General features: G+C 38.4%; 1 protein-coding gene across 2 annotated transcripts in view; it reads left to right on the top strand.

Moving 5' to 3' along the window:
- The window catches only part of LOC150083123 (retinoid-inducible serine carboxypeptidase-like), a 316995-nt gene that overhangs the window by 2472 nt on the left and 293992 nt on the right, over positions 1-20531 (top strand). For both annotated transcript variants that reach the window (XM_090377053.1, XM_090377052.1), the window contains exon 2: positions 14436-14572. In XM_090377053.1, the coding sequence (XP_090233179.1) occupies positions 14436-14572 (137 nt within the window). The remainder of the gene's footprint in view (positions 1-14435; positions 14573-20531) is intronic.

The following is a 20531-nucleotide window of genomic DNA, read 5'->3' as shown; positions in this document are numbered from 1 at the left end:
GCTTTTGGCTTTCGCACTGTCAAGTATCGCTCAAGTTTCAAATCACTGGAATATTCTTCAGTCTTACTCAAAAGAACTTTTTTTTTTTTTTTTTATATAAACCTCAAACACAAGAGGTGTTTGAACCTATAGTACTTAGTACCGTGCTTGGGCTGGAGGTTGAGAAGACGAAAGAAGATATTTGTTGACATTGGACTTGAACTTTTGTAGACTGTAATTTTCAGGAAATACGTATGAAGGAAGGTTGTTCCAGAAAACGGCAGGTGAATGAATAAACGAGGAAGATGAAAAGGTGGGTCTGTAGGTTTGAAGTTGGACAGTAAATGGATGCTGGCTGGTGGCAGCATGTGTTTGGATTGTTTTCAAAGAGAGAGCAGGAATTACAGAAACTAATTCAGAAGAACAGTGCCCATGGAAGTATCTGTAGAAGAGGCATGCATCAGAAACAGTACGTCTATGAGACAGTGAGTGCAGAGCTCTGTTAGGGATGAGTCATTAATTAACCTAACTGCCCTCTTCTGAATGGAATCAAGAAGCCTGAGAGAGGTTTTGGAGGCATCACCCCCAGATGTGGAAACAATATTCCATAGCAGGGTGGATTTGCGATTCATACAGAGTGAGCAGCTGTTTGGAAGAAAAGTAACGCCGAGAGCGAAAGAGAAAACCAAGTTTTTTAGATGCAGAGGAAGCAATATTTGTAATGTGCTTGTGCCAAGAGAGATTAGAAGTCAGGGTAATCCCCAAAAGAAATATATCATTTTGCTTAGAAATCGGAGTGTCACTAAAGATAAGCATAGGAGCAGAAGAATCCTTTCTGCGAGATATAAGACAAAACTGAGTTTTAGAAGGGTTGAAATCAACAAAGTTGTCTTTGCCCCACTGGAGAATTACCTGAAGATTGGCATTTAAGGAATTCGTAGCAGATTTTCGAGAAGTTGAAGCTGATTGAGCAGGACAAGGTTTCTCAAAATGGAAAGTGGAATGCAATGTGCTATCATCGGCAAAACTATGGATAGGATTTCCAGTCAATCGAAGAAGGTCATTAATATACAAGAGGAAAAGAGTGGGGGAAAGAACTGAACATTGCCGGACACCGGCATTAGTGGAGAAGTTAGAAGACAGAACCATCTACCATCACCCTCAGTGAGCGATCAGAGAGAAAACTGGATAACCAATTACTAAAAACAGTTGACAAACCAGAAGATGGAAGAGTGTTTAGAAGACCTTTATGCCAAACACGATCGAAAGCCTTTGAGATGTCAAGAGCAACTACTTGTGTTTCACTGAACCTTTCCATTGAATTAGTTCATAAATGGGTAACATAAGCCAGAATATCACCAGTGGATCGACACTGACGGAATCCATACTGGCGATCGTTGATCAGACGGAAGGTTTCTAGGTAGTTTAAGAGTTGGCGGTTAATTGATTTCTCCATTACTTTAGAAAGAGTAGAAGTAATTGCAATGGGACGATAATTGGATGGGAGTGATTTGTCACCCTTTTTAGGAACTGGCTGGATATGAGCAAATTTCCAAGCAGAAGGAAAAACACCTTTGGAATAAGAAAGTGAAAAAAGGTGGCAAAGAATAGGAGTAAGTTCAGGAGCACAGGTTTTGAGAACAAATGAAGAAATAATATCGGGACATGGAGCTTTCTTAGCATCAAGATTCGTCAAAGTCCTTCTGACATCCTTTTGACGGAAGACCACAGGAGGCATTGAATGGAGCATGTTGGGAATAGTGGGAGGTGTTTTACCAAGATTGTTAATGCACAAGCTAAAAGAAAAATGAGATGCTAGCAGGTCAGCTTTATCCTTGGCTGAAGTGACAACAGAACCATCTGGTTTGGACAGAGGTGGGAGAAGAGATGGGAAAAAGTTGCAGCCAATAGCTTTGGCAAGAGACCAGAATGCTCGGCTACCATTAGGACAAGAAGCAAGTTTTCTGCTCTTAGCCTGTTCAAACTCTAGTTTGGACTGGCTAATAACTGCTTTACAATTGTTGCAAGCTTTGGTTTAGGCAGAAAATGAAACTAAAGAATTAGAAACAAGCCAATTACGATATGCAACATTCTTCTCCTGAACAGCCTGAACTTTGCATGATTCAGAAATTGCTAAGAAATGGTGAATGCAAAGCACTCAATTGGAACAGCTTTGGGAACTATAGAGTTTCTACTGATGCAAGTAATCACAAAATAATTCTCATTTAAATATATTTTGACTGGAAGATTGATGGTTTACAGTCCAAATTAATTGATGTACAAAATGCACCAATATGAACCAGCAGAAATGTTAACAGGAGAGACTGCTTCTACAGGGATGGGATACACTTAAATAGAAAGGGTGCAAGAATGTTTGCTGATGCTATCGAGGCAGTGTTAGGTGGGCCGGAAAACTGCTAGATTAGGGGGATACAAGGACTAATAGATTAACAGTAGCCACTGGCAGAGGTGAAAGTGATTCTTGGACTGCTTCTATTGGAATGAGCCGCAGACTGGAAAATAAGATGCAGGATAGTTCAGAGACTGCTGGGAATCATTGGGGTACAAATAAACACATAGATTTTGTTAGGGTAGCTAAGAAAAAGAACAGCTGCATGTATACTTGTGTGTACACCAATCCTAGGAGTTTAGTAAATAAATTTGATGAATTTGAGGTATTGCTGAAAACATCAAAGGCAGATATTGTGGGTATTTCAGAGATGTGGTGTCACACAGGTATAAGGAATGTAGAACTGGAATTTGGGGAGTACAATATCTACAGTAAGGGTAGGAAGGGAGGAGGGGTTATGCTATTAGTTAAGAAATACAGAAAATCCAAGGAAGTGAAGCCAGTTGACATTGCTGGACAGTGCAGTGTCGAGTCAGTTTGGTGTGACATAAGCATTGGGAGATCAAAATTGAGAGTAGGAGTGTGCTATAGGCCTAATGACTCTGAGTATAATATGAAACTGTACGGGGAAATAGAGTGGGCAGTAAATCAGAGAGTCTTATAATGGGGGATTTTAATTTCCCAGATATTGACTGGAATTTGGGGGCTGGTCACTCACACACATCCAATAAATCCACAAAAGCCTTGCTTTTGTGGATTTATTGGATGACTGTTTTCTACATCAGCATGTTCGGGAGGCAACTAGAGGGAGTAATACTCTTGATTTGATTATCAGTAGTGATTCTTCATGCATTAAGAATCTGCAATGGTAAATGAACCACTAGGTGGCGGTGATCACAGTGTGCTGAAGTGGGATTTACTCAAAGAGGTAACTACCATTAGGGGTAAAGGGAAGGGTTATTGCTTTCGTAAAGGCGACTACGAGGGACTGAGACAGTATTTCAATTCTATACAATGGGAACAACTGATGATGTTACCAACAGCAAATTCAAAATGGGAAGCATTCAAAGAACTTATCTTGGACGCTACTAGGCTTTACATACCAACTAAGAAATATTGTTGAAGGTTTAGGCCTAAGTGGATGTCAGATGAACTAATGAGACATATGGCAGAGAAGAAAAATGCATGGGATGCATACAAATTAACACATGACACAGAAGCCTATGATAGATACAAGTTGTTCTGTAACCAAGATACAAAGGAGGTTAGGCAGGCGAAGGCAGATTACGAGAAATCTTTGGCAAGGGATGCAAAGAAAAACAGCAAAGAGTTATTTACTTATGTAAACTCTAGAAGGAAGGGGATGAATCAGATTAGTCTACTTGATATCGATGGGTCAACTGTTGATGATCCTGCTCAGGTAGCTAACAAACTGAATGAATATTTTGCATCGACATTCACATATGAGGAGGTATTGAGCGAGGGGAATGCCAGAGGTGTATTCAATTCTGGCAGTAAGCTAGAGAATCTTGTAATAACTGAGAGTAAAGTGGAGGAGAAATTGTTGAAGATAAATACAAGAAAGGCACCTGGGGTGATTGGGATCTATCCAGTTATATTAAAGGAGGCAGCAAAGGAAGTAAGCAAACCCTTAGCCATAATTATGAGAGCTTCCTTGGACTCAGGGGAAGTACCCATGGGCTGGAGATGTGCAAATGTAACCCCAATTCACAAAGGAGGATCAAAGGATGACACAAGTAATTATAGACCTGTGAGTTTTACTTCTGTTCCAGGAAAATTATGGAGGCACTGGTTAAAGAAGCACTGCAGGATCATCTAGGCAAGACTTCAGTCATAGCTCAGACACAGCATGGTTTTGTTAAGGGGAAGTCTTGCCTGACCAATTTGATTGGATACTATGATGCAGTCACAAAAGAACTGGATGCAGGGAATAACTTTGATATTATATACTTGGATCTTAGAAAGGCTTTTGATGCTGTTGCACATGGAAGACTGCTGCACAAATTGGAGCAGTGTGGCATTGGAGGCAAATTGCTGCTATGGATAAAGGGGTAGTTGAGGGGGAGAAGACAGAGAGTGGTAATCAATGGACACTGCTCATCGTGGACTAATGTTATTAGTGGAGTCCCTCAGGGTTCAGTGTTGGGTCCATTGTTGTTTTCTGTATTTATAAATGATATTGATGATGGTATATCAAGCTTAATGTTTAAGTTTGCAGACGATACGAAGGTTGGCAGGGTTGTCAAGGACGCTACTGACACTATGCTACTGCAACAGGATCTGGAAAGGTTGAGAAGATTGGCTTCGAGGTGGCAAATGAAGTTTAACATTGACAAATGTAAAGTACTACATATGGGAAACACAACCTCAGAGCAACGTTTCAACTCTGTGGTACTACACTGACAGTGGTAGAGAATGAAAGGGACCTGCGGGTGGTTGTGCAGGCAGATATGAAGTTTTCTGAATGGTGCAGACGGGCTGCAAGAGTAGCTCATAGTGTATTGTCGATGAAATATAGGAATTTTTCCACCAGGGACAAGGAGGTGATTATTCCATTGTATAAGGCAATGGTCAGACCACACCTAGAGTACTGTATACAAGTCTGGAGGCCTCATTTCAAGAAGGATGTACAGATGCTGGAATGAGTACAGAGAAGGGCAACAAGATTAGTGAATGGAACAAAGGGGTGCTCTTACGAAGAAAGGCTTAAGTTTTGCAAATTACAGTGTCTGGAGACTAGGCAACGGCGAGGTGATCTGATAGAGGTGTATAAAGCCTTGAATGGTTTGAGCATGCTCAATGCTGATGGGATTCTTCCTCTAGCTCAGAATGATCACCTGAGAGGGCATAAATTCAAATTGAGAAAAGACAGATGTAGGATAGACGTGAGAAATTTGCCTTTAGCCAGCGGGTGGTTGGTTGGTGGAACCGACTTCCATCCCTTGTCGTGGAAGTTGATAGCCTAAATAAGTTTAAGGTTCAGCTGGACAGGTATTTCAAACGAATAGAGGCGTGAAGTGGAAGTGGTTATTTTTTATTTATTTTTTTATTTATTTATTTATTATTTTTTTTTTATTTATTTATTTTTTTTTTTTTTTTTGGCTGATGCTGCATAAGCTTGCTTTCTTGGATCAAATGCCTCTACTAATGCTAATGCTAAATAATTTCTAAATATCTTAAAGAAACACTTTAAGGTATTTGGAAACATGGTCACTTGGAGAATTGTGTTGCATTTTTTGAGGACATTGTAACACAATATTTAGTGATATTTGGCATAATTCAGAGGGCAACAATGTGTTTGCAAAATTAAAAATGTTACAGAAGAAAAATTTGTTTGCATGTTTGGTATAAGTTTTCCAGCACATGTTTTGAACAGTTGCATTCATGATGCAGTTGAAAAATTGGTTATCGATTAAGGTTTACAAATATTAGCATTACTAGAGGCATATGATGCAAGAAAGCAAGCTTATGCAGCCTCAGCCAAAAAAAAAAAAAAAACACTCCCATTTGATCCCTCCATTAGATCCAAATACCTGTCCAGCTCAGCCTTAAATTTATTTAGGTTATCAACTTCCACAATAAAGGATGGAAGTCTATTCCACTGCCCAACTACACGCTGGCTAAAGGCAAACTTCCGTACATCTGTCTTTCCTCAATTTGAATTTATGCCCTCTCAGGTGATTATTCTGAGCAAGAGGAAGAATCCCATCAGTATTGAGCATGCTCAAACCATTTAAGGCTTTTTACACCTCAATCAGATCACTTTGCAGGTGATTCGTCTCCAAACACTGTAATTTGCAAAACTTAAGCTTTTCTTCGTAAAAGCAACCCTTTGTTCCATTCACTGATCTTCTTGCATTTCTTTGTACTCGTTCGAACAGCTCTACATCCTTCTTAAAATGAGGCCTCCAGACCTGTATAGAGTACTCAAGGTGTGGCCTGACCATTGCCTTATACAAGGGGATAATGACCTCCTTATCCTTGCTAGAAAAATTCTTGTATATCATTGACAAGACACCATGATCTACTCTTGCAGACCGTCTGCACGGCTTAGAAAACTTCATATCTGCCTGCACAATTACCCCCAGGTCCTTTTCATTCTCTACCACTATCAGTGTAGTACCACAGAGTTGATATGTTACTATGGGGTTACTGCTTCCCATATGTAGTACTTTATATTTGTCAATTTTAAACTTCATTTGCCATGTCTCAGCCCATCTGCTCAACTTTTCTAGATCCTGTTGCAGTAGCATACTGTCATTAGTGTCCTTAACAACCCTGCCAATCTTTGTATAGTCTGCAAACTTGGATATTAAGCTTGATATACCAACAATATTATTTATGAATACAGAAAACAACAATGGACCCAACACTGAACCCTGAGGGACTCCACTAATAACATTAGTCCATGAAGAGCAGTGTCCATTGATTACCACTCTGCCTTCTCCCACTCAACCATCCCTTTATCCATAGCAGCAATTTGCCTCCAATGCCACACTGCTCCAATTTGTGCAACAGTTTTCCATGTGTAACAGTATCAAAAGCCTTTCTAAGATCCAAATATATGATATGAAAGTTATTCCCTTCATCTAGTTCCTTTGTGACCACATCATAGTATCCAATCAAATTAGTCAGGCAAGACTTTCCCTTAACAAAACCAAGCTGTGTCCGAGCTATAACTGAAGTCTTTTCTAGATGATTCTGCAGTGCTTCTTTAACCAGTGCCTCCATTAATTTTCCAGGAACAGAAGTTAAACTAACAGTTCTATAATTACTTGTGTCGTCCTTTGATCCTACTTTGTGAATTGGGGTCACATTTGCACATCTCCAGTCCAACGGTAGTTTGCCTGAGTCAAAAGAAGCTCTCGTAATTATGGCCAAGGATTTACTTACTTCCTTTGCTGCCTCCTTTAATAGAACTGGATAGATCCCATCCACTCTGGGTGCCTTTTTTATGTTTATCTTCAACAATTTCTCCTCCACTTTCCCCTCGGTTATTACAAAATCATCTAGCTAACTGCCAGAGTTTAATTCACCTCTGGCATTACCCCTCCCTGAATAATTTCTCATGAGTGAATGTAGATGTAAAATACTCATTTAGTTTGTTAGCCACCTGAGCAGGATCATCAACAGTTGAACTATCAATATCCAGTGGACCAATCTGGATATTGATAGTTGAACAGAGTTAACATAGGTAAAGGATTCTTTGCATCCTTTTCCAAACATTTTCTCGTAATCTGCCTTTGCCTGCCTAATCTCCTTTGTGATTTGGCTACAGACTAGCTTATATCTATCATAGGCTTCCATGCCACCCATTAATTTGTATCCCATGCATTTTTCTTCTTTGCCATATGTCTCATTAGTTCATCTGACATCCATTTAGGCCTAAACCTTGACTTAGTATGATAGCATAGCTTAATTTATTATGGTACTCACCTTTTTTTATAATCTACAATTGATGTTTGAATAGGGTGGATGATAATTTTAATTTAAATTTGGAGTAACTAAGTTGGGGTTTAAAAACAGAAGCAAAATATGCGCAAGGAAGTAGAAGTGCACGTCTTCGTCCTTGGTTAATATTATAGTTGCAAATAAATGGTTAATACTATAGGCCAATAGCCATAACAAGTGGCTTTCGTTATCCATATCTTCAGTTGGCAATGATGGGTTGAGAGTGAACGTGTGTATTTAAGAAAGCTAAGTTCCTATGATGCTCCTGGTTACATGTGGAAATCTCAGGTGCATGAGATTCCAAGCCAGAATTTGACATGTTGAGGGGCATCATGGAACGTAGATTAAAAGAACGGTGCAGCAAAAGGTGCATTAAATAGTTAAAGTATTTTGTATTATGACAATTCGATAATTGTAGATTACTTAAAATACCATTTATACCACATATAAAATACTGCACCGGCTTGGAATCTCATGCACCTGAGATTTCCACATATAACCAGGAGCATCATGGGAACTTAGCTTTCTTAAATACAACCGTTCACTCTCAACCCATCATTGCCAACTGCCGACGTGGATAACGAAAGCCACTTGTTATGGCTATTGGCCTCCAGTATTAACCATTTATTTTCAACTTTAATATTGACAACCAAGGACGAAGACGTGCACTTCTACTTCCTTGCGCGTCTTTTAACTTCTGTTTTTAAACCCCAACTTACTTACTCCTAATTTAAATTAAAATTATCATCCACCCTATTCAAACATCAATTGCAGATTATAAAAAAGGTGAGTACCATAATAAATTAAGCTTTGCTATCATATTAAGTCAATTATAAATGGTATTTTAAGTAATCTACAATTATCAAATTGCTTAAACCTTGAACAATATTTCTTAGTTGGTATGTAAAGCCTAGTAGCTTCCAAGATAAATTCTTTGAATGCCTTCCATTTTGAATTTGTTGCTGGTAACATCATCAGTTGGTCCCACCGTATAGAATTTAAATACTGTCTCAAACCACCGTAGTCGCCTTTACGAAAGCAAAAACCCTTCAATTTTCCCCTGATGGTAGTTACCTCTTTGAGTAAATCCCACTTCGGCACACTGCCACCTAGTGGTTCCTTTATCTGCAAATTCTTAATGCATGAAAAATCACTACTGATAATCAGATTAAGGGTATAGTTGCATCCCAAACATGCTGATGTAGAAAACAATCATCCACTAAATCCACAAAAGCCTTACTAGTGTGTGAGTGACCAACCCACAAATTCCAGTCAATATCCGGGAAATTAAAATACCCCATTATAAGACTCGCTGATTTACTGGCCCACTCTCTTTCCCTGTACAATTTCTTGTTACTCATCAGAGTAATTAAGCATATAACATGCTCCTACTCTCAATTTTGATCTCCCAATGCTTATGTCACACCAAACTGACTCGACACTGCACTGTCTAGCAGTGTTGACTGGCTTCATTTCCTTGGATTTTATGTGTTTCTTAACTAATAGCATAACCCCCCTCCTCCCTTCCTATCCTGTCTATCCTTCCTATACACATTGTACTCCCCAAATTCTAGTTCTGTATTTCTTATATTTATGTGACACCATGTCTCTGATATCCCAACAGTATCTGCCTTTGATGTTTTGAGCAACACCTCAAATTCAACAAATTTATTTACCAAACTCCTAGCATTGGTGTATATGCAAGTATACACCAATGCATATACACCAATGCTAGGAGTATATGCAAGTATACATGCACCTGTTCCTATTCTTAGCTACACAGTACAAGTAAACACATAACACACATGGGTTATGTGTTTACTTGTACTGCAATGACTCCCAGCAGTCTCTGAAATACCCTGTATCTTGTTTTCCAGGTTGCTGCTCATTCCAATAGAAGCAGTGCAAGAATCACTTTCACCTCTGCCAGTGGCTACTGTTAATCTATTAGTCCTTGTATCCCCGCAAGCTAGCAGTTTTCCGACCCACCTAATGCTGCCTCGATAGCATCAGCAAATATTCTTGCACCCTTTCTATTTAAGTGTATTCCATCCCTGTAGAAACAATCTCTCCTGTTAACAAGTACAGACCTGACTGAAAAAAATTTTACCCCTTGATCCATGGACAATCTTTCCAGGGCCAAATTGATCGGCAAGGCTCTCATCATATACTTCCCCCTATCGCGTCTTGGCAGAATTGCAGACACTTTCAAATTCAGACCTAATTCACAGCTTTTTTTTCGACAGTGACCTGTACTTGTTAAGTAATTACACCAGTCTCCTACTTTTAATATCATTAGTGCCAACATGTACAACAATATCACCTTTCGTGCTCTTAAAAGATGATATCCGCTCTACAACGTCGTCAATTTAGGAACTGGCTGGATATGAGAATTTCCAAGCAGAAGGAAAAATACCTTTGGAATAAGAAAGTGAAAAAGGTGGCAAAGAACAGGAGTAAGTTCAGGAACACAGATTTTGAGAACAAGTGGAGAAATACCATCAGGACCTGGAGCTTTCTTAGCATCAAGATTGGTTAAAATCCTTCTGACATCCTTTTGACGGAAGACCACAGGAGGCAGTGAATGGAGCATGTTGGGAATGGTGGGAGGTGTTTTACCAAGATCATTAATACATGGGTTGGAAGAAAAATGGGATGCTAGCAGGTCAGCTTTATCCTTGGCTGAAGTGACAACAGAACCATCTGGTTTTTACAGAGGAGAGAGCAGAGATGGGCAAAAGTTGTGGCCAATAGCTTTGGCAACAGACCAGAATACTCAGCTACCATTAGGGCAAGAAGCAAGTTTTCTACTCTTAGCCTGTTCAAACTCTAGTTTGGACTGATTAATAACTGCTTTACAATTATTGCGAGCTTTAGTGTAGGCAGAAAATGAAACTGAAGAATTAGAAACAAGCCAATTACGATATGCAACATTCTTCTTGTGAACAACCTTAGCACATTTATTGGAAAACCAAGGTTTAGATAAAGGACGTGATTTTAAAGTTGAGTATGGGATAACGGGTGTGCAAGAGTTAGCCCATGGTGTCTTGTCAATGATATACAGGAATTTTTCTAGCAGGGATAAGGAGGTGATTATCCCTTGTATAAGGCAATGGTTAGGCCACACCTTGAGTACTGTTTACTTCTCTGGAGGCCTCATTTTAAGAAGGATGTAGAGCTGTTGGAACAAGTATAGAGAAGGGCAACAAGATTAGTGAATGGAACAGAGGGTTGCTCTTACGAAGAAAGGCTTAAGTTTTGCAAATTACAGTGTCTGGAAACTAGGCACCTGCGAGGTAATCTGATCGAGGTGTATAAAGCCTTGAATGATTTTAGCATGCTCAGTGCTGATGGGATTCTTCCACTTGGTCAGAATAATCGCCTGAGAGGGCAGAAATTCAAATTGCGGAAAGACAGTTGTAGGATAGATGGGCGCAAATTTGCCTTTAGCGAACGGGTGGTTGATTGCTGGAACAAACTTCCATCTGTAGCAGAAGTTGATAGCTTAAACTGATTCAAGGGAGAACTGTTGTTTGGTTTTTTAAGGAGCATTAGCAACTAAGGCCATATTGCTCCGGGTTATGCGGTGGTCATTCCCTGACCTTTCCGCATCCTCTGTATTTGGTGGTGACGGGCTCAAACCCCGGTTTAATCAAGAAGCGTGTGCTACGCACTGCTGCCCCTTCCCACCTGGCTACGGAGGCACCAAGGGAGAACTAGACAAACATTTGGAGCAGATGGATGAGTGAAGTGAGAAGGGGATGTGTGTTTTTTTTTTTTGGCTGATGCTAAACTTGCTTTCTTGCACCATGTGCTCTTGCTAATGCTAATATGTCTCTATTAATGCTCTAATGCTAATTGGCGCATTTGGCCTTTTGTGCTTTTCTGCAATCCTTGTTCTTGTGGCTTCTTGCACCACAGTGTCCACAAGTAGTCTCTTTTTGGGAACGGATGTGTGAGGTTTGCCCGAACCTCAGATACCTATAGCACTTAGGTACTTTTAGTACTTTTATCCAGGTCAAAAATAATGTGTGGACCTCTGATTTTAGGCTTGTCAGCTTTTAGCAAACAGGTGATTCTCTCTACTTTTTTCAGTCTGTCTTTGTCACTGTTTGGATTACAATGCAGTCTGTTGGGTTTTTCTTAAACGCTGTATTTTTACATTCGTAAGTTGAGATTCCTTGAGATTTTTCTTAATGCTTGCTTCCCAGCTTCACTACAATCTGGTTTCGATCCCTCTGTGGGTCTTATGATTAAATCATTGTCTTCCTTCTCTTGCCATGTATTGGATCAAGTTTATTGATTTTGGTGGCGATCTGGTTAGTTTTCAGGACCTGTGCATATATCTAGTTTGCTGCCATTGTAGTGACATTTCTGTTTCCTTGTTTTCAAGTTTGGTTCTTAAAATTTGGTTGAGTATGTCCCAGCACTGTTCAGCACTCAATTATCTTCTTCCTTACAGAAGCAGTGATTTTCAAATACTGTTTGGCTATTAAACCTTCATGTTTTAACTTTGTTGCTATCACTTTATCTAACACAGAGCCAGCTGCCTGAAAAGTGATGTCTGTATCCTTTGGAGCTTCCTGCATATTTTCGTCTAACTTTGAATCTGTTTGCGATCTAGTGTTTATTCTTTTAGATTTTACTAGAGTGCCAGGTCTGTTGCCCTTCTGTTCTGATTCCATTAAAATTTTTTTTCCCCTTATTTTTGTGCTTTTAAGTGTGTTAACAGGGTTACAATCCTGTATTTCCCGATTCAGACTCGGAAGTCATTTTTTCATTGTATTTTTTGGTCACTATTATGTCCAGTTTCCTGTTAGCCTATTATCTCCATTTTATCCTTTGATAAAATGGAAATTTATTGTTAATATCACTGGTATCTATAGACTCAGGGTCTAGAAGGAACTCATAAAAAGCAAATTTCGAAGGCTCAGCTAAAAGATCAGTATGAATGCTAATGCAAAAGGGGAGGGGAACTATCAATCGTTAGCAATGCAAGCATTTGCAAGTCTATCGAAACATAATGTCATTAAATTTTTAAGACTTGTACTGATTACAACTAGTTTTAGTGATATCTATACGTATAGAAAACTTACCATTTATTTGAAGGATGTGAAATAAGGATGTGAACAGAGTGAGAGCATGATAATCCAACCCGTTCAGAAAACAAATACCTCCTATACAACAATGGCAGCCATTGCTGATGGTGCCATTGTTAGTGTGTAAAAATTTAAAGTGGACTTGCTAAGAACTAAATAGAAATGCAGTGTTAATGTTAACTGATAAATTTTATCTTCCTGCATTTAATATTAGTACTATGTCCATTTTCAATAACAAATTTATCAGAAAAACCTGAACGTCTTCAGTACTCACCACTTTTGCAGTGGCGTCTGGCTGTTACTGTCCAAGTGTTATGCCTTAGACAGTAGTAGTTCCTGCCACAAGTAGAGTGTTCTGGCACGTCTTCACTCCACAGCGTCCACAGGTGCTATGACATGTTACTTCAATAGCAATCTAGTATGCAAAAATGCCATTCTTTTTGTGTGAGTGGGACAGTCAGGCAAGGAGTAAGCACTGGGATGTCAAGGTCTGGCCAAAGAGGGACACTTTATTGCCTGGATCAAGAACATAGTTCATAAACCACTGGTAGACCCCAAGACTGTCCTCCTTCTATCCTTGTACATCAAACTGGGTTTGATAAAATAGTTTGTGAAAGCTTCACCTCAGGAAAGCTTCATCTACCTTTGTATTAAATTCCCATCAGTCACCCAAGAGAAGCTAAACAAGGCATTTTTGTTGAACCTCAAATTTGCAAACTGATGAGGACTGAGATTTTGAGGGAACTATGAATAAAAGGTAAAAACAGGCATGGATTAGCCTCATGTTTGTTGTCGAGAACTTCTTAGGGAACACAAGTATCCAGATTACAAGAATATAGTGGAAACTATTTTTGGCAAACTTCAAGAAGCTGTACTGCAATGTGAGTGTCAAGGTACATTTTTACACTCCTACATCAACTACTTCCCAGAAAATCTAATAAGTGTAGTAAAGAACAGAGTGAGAGTTTTCACCAGGACATTAAAGACATGGAGATGTTGGTACCAGGGGTGGTGGAATGTCAACATAATGACTAAATGCTGAAGAGGGACTGTAAAGTAGGATTTGCAAGAAAATCAAAGAAACAAAAATTTGACCCATTGTTGATCAGTTTTTAAAATGAGAGGTTAGTGTTAAGTGGAATTTTTACCACACTGCCCTTTTTTAATAGTGTTTTCAACATGTATTTAAATATAAAAGTTTGGTAAAGGTAGCATTTTCTTATAATTTCAATGCACAGATTCTGCCAAAATTAATAAAAAAATTGTGAAAAATCAAAATTTCTTTTGTGATTTTTGAATAAACCTGATGCGATGGAACAAAGGAAGTCATTTTTGAAATCGGCATTAGAAAATGACTCTGAAACATCAATGAATTTTTTTTCAAAATTTAGAGTAGCTTAATTATTATTGTAAACTTGATAACTAGATGCCCATGGGCTATAAATCTTCATGTTATTAGTCAGAATTATTTAAATTATACTTCAGATAAGCTATGAAGTCATAATAAAATAACTTTTTATTTATTTTGATTGCAGGTATCTTAGGATATTCAGGAAAAGAATCTTGGGGATATGTTAATGTCAGGAACAATGGCAGTATTTTCTGGTGGTTATATTATGCTGATGTAGAAGGGCAAGCCTATACAGATTATCCTTTAATAATATGGCTTCAGGTAAATAAGAGAACTTAAATATACAGGTTATTGAAAAAGATAACAGATCTTAAAATTTATTACTTTAAAAAGTGTCCGTGTGAGATCATTATGCATAAGCCAAGTATTTACTATATTTCTTTAAGATAAGTGTGTTTCAGTCTTCATTAATTCTCGGGGAGTGCTTCTTCAATAATATTAGCATTTCTGTTCTTGATAGAATTATTTTGTAATTTATTGCTTTTCCCCACCAAAAAAAAATTATTATAAATGTTACTGTTGTGCAGGTAATTACAACTAATTTAGTAAAGATATCCCTAGCAGGGAGATTATTCATTTTATGCATGGTTTTTAGAAATTCCAAGGGAGGGGTTATGCTATTAGTTAAGAAACACATAAAAACCAAAGAAGTGAAGCCAGTCGACATCGCTGGACAGTGCAGTGTTCAGTCAGCTTGGTGTGACATAAGCATTGGGAGATCAAAATTGAGAGTAGGAGTGTGCTATAGGCCTAATGACTCTGATGAGTATAATAAGAAACTGTACAGGGAAATAGAGTGGGCCAGTAAATCAGAGAGTCTTATAATGGGAGATTTTAATTTCCCAGATATTGACTGGAATTTGGCGGCTGGTCACTCACACACTAGCAGGGCTTTTATGGATTTATTGGATGATTGTTTTCTACATCAGCATGTTCGGGAGGCAACTAGAGGGAGTAATACTCTTGATTTGATTATCAGCAGTGATTCTTCATGCATTAAGAATCTGCAGATAAATGAACCACTAGGTGGCAGTGATCACAGTGTGCTGAAGTGGGATTTACTCAAAGAGGTAATTACCGTTAGGGGTAAAGGGAAGGGTTATTGCTTCCGTAAAGGCGACTACGATGGACTGAGACAGTATTTAAATTCTATACAGTGGGACCAACTGATGATGTTACCAACAGCAAATTCAAAATGGGAAGCATTCAAAGAACTTATCTTCAGGCCAAAATGGATGTCAGATGAACTAATGAGGCATATGGCAGAGAAGAAAAATGCATGGGATACTTACAAATTAACACATGGCACAGAAGCCTATGATAGATACAAGTTGATATGCAACCAAGTTACAAAGGAGGTTAGGCAGGCGAAGGCAGATTACGAGAAATCCTTGGGATGCAAAGAAAAACAGCAAAGAGTTCTTTACTTATGTAAACTCTAGAAGGAAGGGGATGAATCAGATTGGTCCACTTGATATTGATGGGTCAACTGTTGATGATCCTGCTCAGGTACCTAACAAACTAAATGAATATTTTGCATCGACATTCACACATGAGGAGTTATTCAGCAAGGGGAATGCCAGAGGTGTATTCAACTCTAGCAGTAAGCTACAGAATCTTGAAATAACTGGGAGTAAAGTGGAGGAGAAACTGTTGAAGATAAACACAAGAAAGGCACCCGGGGTGGATGGGATCTATCCAGTTATATTAAAGCAGCAGCAAAGGAAGTAAGCAAACCCTTAGCCATAATTATGAGAGCTTCCTTGGACTCAGGGGAGGTACCCATAGACTGGAAATGTGCAAATGTGACCCCAATTCACAAAGGAGGATCAAAGGCTGACACAAGTAATTATAGACCTGTGAGCTTAACTTCTGTTCCAGGAAAATTAATGGAGGCACTGGTTAAAGAAGCACTGCAGGATCATTTAGACAAGACTTCAGTTATAGCTCAGACACAGCATGGTTTTGTTAAGGGGAAGTCTTGCCTGACCAACTTGATTGGATACTATGATGCAGTCACAAAAGAACTGGATGCAGGGAATAACTTTGATATTATATACTTGGATCTTAGAAAGGCTTTTGATACTGTTGCACATGGAAGACTGCTACACAAATTGGAGCAGTGTGACATTGGAGGCAAATTGCTGCTATGGATAAAGGGGTGGTTGAGGGGGAGAAGACAGAGAGTGGTAATCAATGGACACTGCTCATCGTGGACTAATGTTATTAGTGGAGTCCCTCAGGGCTCAGTGTTGGGTCCATTATTGTTTTCTGTATTTATAAATGATATTGATGATGGTATATCAAGCTTAATGTCCAAGTTTGCAGACAATACAAAGGTTGGCAGGGTTGTCAAGGACACTACTGACACTATGCTGCTGCAACAGGATCTGGAAAGGTTGAGCAGATGGGCTGAGAGGTGGCAAATGAAGTTTAACATTGACAAATGTAAAGTAATACACATGGGAAACAGCAACCCCAGAGCAACGTATCAACTCTGTGGTACTACACTGACAGTGGTAGAGAATGAAAGGGACTTGGGGGTGGTTGTGCAGGCAGATATGAAGTTCTCTGAGCAGTGCAGATGGGCTGCAAGAGTAGCTCATGGAGTATTGTCAGTGATATACAGGAATTTTTCCAGCAGGGATAAGGAGGTGATTATTCCATTGTATAAGGCAATGGTCAGGCCACACCTAGAGTACTGTATACAGGTCTGGAGGCCTCATTTCAAGAAGGATGTAGAGCTGCTGGAACGAGTACAGAGAAGGGCAACAAGATTAGTGAATGGAACAAAGGGGTGCTCTTACGAAGAAAGGCTTAAGTTTTGCAAATTACAGTGTCTGGAGACTAGACACCAGCGAGGTGATCTGATAGAGGTGTATAAAGCCTTGAATGGTTTAAGCATGCTCAATGCTGATGGGATTCTTCCTCTAGCTCAGAAAAATCACCTGAGAGGGCATAAATTCAAATTGAGGAAAGACAGATATAGGATAGACGTGCGGAAATTTGCCTTTAGCCAGCGGGTGGTTGGTTGGTGGAACAGACTTCCATCCCTTGTGGTGGAGGTTGATAGCCTAAATAAGTTTAAGGCTCAGCTGGACAGGTATTTTGAATGAACAGAGGGGTGAAGTTGAAGTGGGTTTTTTTTTGGCTGATACTGCATAAGCTTGCTTTCTTGCATCAAATGCCTATGCTAATGCTAATGCCATTATAGAAAAAAAACTGGAACAGGTGTTAGATGTCCCTACTTTCTAACAGCCATGGGGGTGTTAGAGAGTAGGGAATGACTTAAAGATTGTGCAGAATTCTAAAACTAATCTAATGCCCAAATGGAAAATTCTCTGAGTAAGTTCTGCTTTCTTATACACATTTTTTTATGCACTTTGTGTTTTTCTGTTCATTATTACTAATAGAAAACTTGCTCAAAAAGTTTGGTGAATGATCTTATTCATAGTGGTTGTTAAAAGATTGAGTGTGAAAATTTTCCAACTTTATGTGCACTTATTTTGAACATTTACATATCAAGTTTTAGCTCTCTGTTATACCCTAGTTTATCAAAATGCTGCTCCAAGTGAACACCTTTTTTTACTCATTTGTTTCATTCACAGAAAATTATGAAATTTGAACAATATGCAAACATTAAATTTTGTGGCGAACCTTGAAAGTCAGCCATGTAGACTTCGCATTAAATGCTCATTAAGTGTACAGAGATGGTTTTAAGATGAAGAAAGAAGCAGTTACTCGTTAACATCCTGAAATGACAAAAACATCAATTAAGTCCTCACTATATTTTGATGATATTGATGAACTGACCATTTGAGGAATTGCCGAGGAGATATTTTTCATTTGATTCGGTTCAGGCTGTTTATGGTAAGTAAGCAAGTTTGTTCCACTTATTTTCACTTGAGATTAAAGTCAGCAACAAGTCCTCGTTTTATCTGAGTTGTTCAAGCAAGCTGTGTGGGATCCTGAATTTTTCACAAAAATTATAACAGATGATGAGTCTTGGGTGTATGGATATCAGGGTTCAAAACTCCCACTGGAAAACAGCTTCGTCACCAAGGGCAAAGGTGCATAGTCAAAATTACATATGGAGAACATGCTGCTTATATATTTTTGACAACAAGGGGATGAAGTTATTACAATTTGTTCAGAAAGATGCCACTGTTAATGCAGTCTTAGTAAAAAGAAGTTTTAAAATCTTTGGGAGACACTGTTTACTGTAAGTGACCCAAAAAATTGTGAAACGATTGATTCCTTTTCCATGATAATGCACTATGTTACTTGCCATCTGGCAGTTTTTGATTGGGCAGAAATGTATTCATTGTGCTGCACCCAGCTTATTTATTTGTGGTAACCATGACTTTTCCCAAAATTAAAACAGGACATTAAAGGGAAAGAATTGGAGTTTATTCAAGAAATCCAGTCAAACGTGACTTCTAACCAAACCTACGTGTTTTGGAAATGCCTAAAAGCATCACAAAAAGAGACTTCCAAAAATGTTTTGATCAGTGGCAGAAGGAGATTATATTTAAGAATATTAACAATATAAATGTTTCATTGAATATAATAAATTTTTTGCAATATTCATGAAGCTTTTACATCAGACATTGTATTCACAGTATTTGTTAGTCACAGTGAACATAAAAAGAATTTACTGCTTTTTTTTTTTTTTTTTTTTTTCCCAACTTGTTCATTGTAACCAGTATCTTAAGATCTCTTAGTCACAGCAAACATGAAAAATGCAATTTTTGTGTTTTTACACCAATGCTTAATAAATTTGATGGATTTCAGGTACTGTTTTAGTCAATAAATGCAGGTGTCATAGAAATATCAAAAACATTGTGTCGTTTCATTTCTGATATACTTGATACAGAATTTTAATATAACAAAAATACATGTACATGAAGGTTAGGCATTTGATAGAAGACAAGGGATAAGTGGCAGTAGACAAAGCAGTTACAAATGACCATGCCCATCATATGTTAATCTTATGATTGAGTTCCCAGAGGATTTGGTGCATGATCCCTTACTATTTTTAATATTCTCTAACCCAGTGGTTCTCAAACTTTTAATGTGAAGACACTCTAAATCCATTATGAAAAATTCCCAGCACCCCCAGCACTGGGTGCATGGGCACTGGCAGAATATTCTGTAAGGGGCATGTGGTATGAGGGGCATGTGGAAGGGCAAAGAGGAAATTCTGTTTTGAAAAATGCATGAAAAAAAGTTTGGCTTTTGGTACAGGATTTTAAACTTTTTTTTTATTTAAAAATTGGCCTCATACAGCATTTTATGCACAATTTCTATATTTCTAAGAATAATAAATTGTATGAAAAAAGTCTAAATTAAAGAAATAATATTCGATTGTTTTTCATACTTATTTTAATGTTTTTAGAACAATAAGTACATTTTCTAATTTATATCCAGAAACTAAAATAATTCAAAATTAAAAAAAAACAAACAATACAAAATTATATTGAAATTTTATTAATTTTATGAAAAAATGCTTATTGCAATAAAAATATTCTTAAAAAGAGAACAAAACAATTAATGTGAATCATGTGCTTGATGCGATTTACATAGTTCATTTATATTTGGGCGTATTTTAGACGAACATACTCGCATTTCATTTTCAACCAACTTCAGCCTTTCAATCTTTTTAGTTTTGCTATTAACGAGCGTAGACAACCTGAGTTTGTACTGGTATGAGGTAGAAAATTGTGCCAAACTTGAAGTGCTCTGGTTCCTATGTTATTGTTGATTGTTGCTCTTATATTATTTCTCCCTGATTGGGGGATTTCACTCCGTGACGGGTACTGCTACCAAGTACACAGGGTGGTTGTAATGTCTGGTGTTGCTGTTGGTCAAGGAAATCTCTGACTATCCTACAGGTGTTCAGAATTGCAACTTTCTGGAGTTCCTTGTAGGTGTTCTCTGGGAGACCTATTGCTGTTAAGCTGCTATGTCACCATACCGGTGGTTGACACTATGATTGGGATGGAGGTACTTCTTGCATATGCCACATCTCCTTGACCTCATGTCTCAGGTTCGTGTACTTCCTTATTTTTTCCTCATGGGTTTTCTGAACATTGCTAGTGTTGGGCACCGCTATGTCAATCAGGTAGGTAGCCTTTTCCATCTTGTCCTCAAGGGTTATGTCTGATCTGTTGTGTGGGATGTTCTTATCCGTTATTATGGCACAGTCCCAGTACAGCTT

Source organism: Mastigoproctus giganteus, chromosome 7, assembly GCF_048544385.1.
Source record: "Mastigoproctus giganteus isolate SK-2022 chromosome 7, ASM4854438v1, whole genome shotgun sequence".
NCBI lineage: Eukaryota > Metazoa > Arthropoda > Arachnida > Uropygi > Thelyphonidae > Mastigoproctus > Mastigoproctus giganteus.
This window is presented reverse-complemented; position numbering and strand designations above follow the sequence as displayed.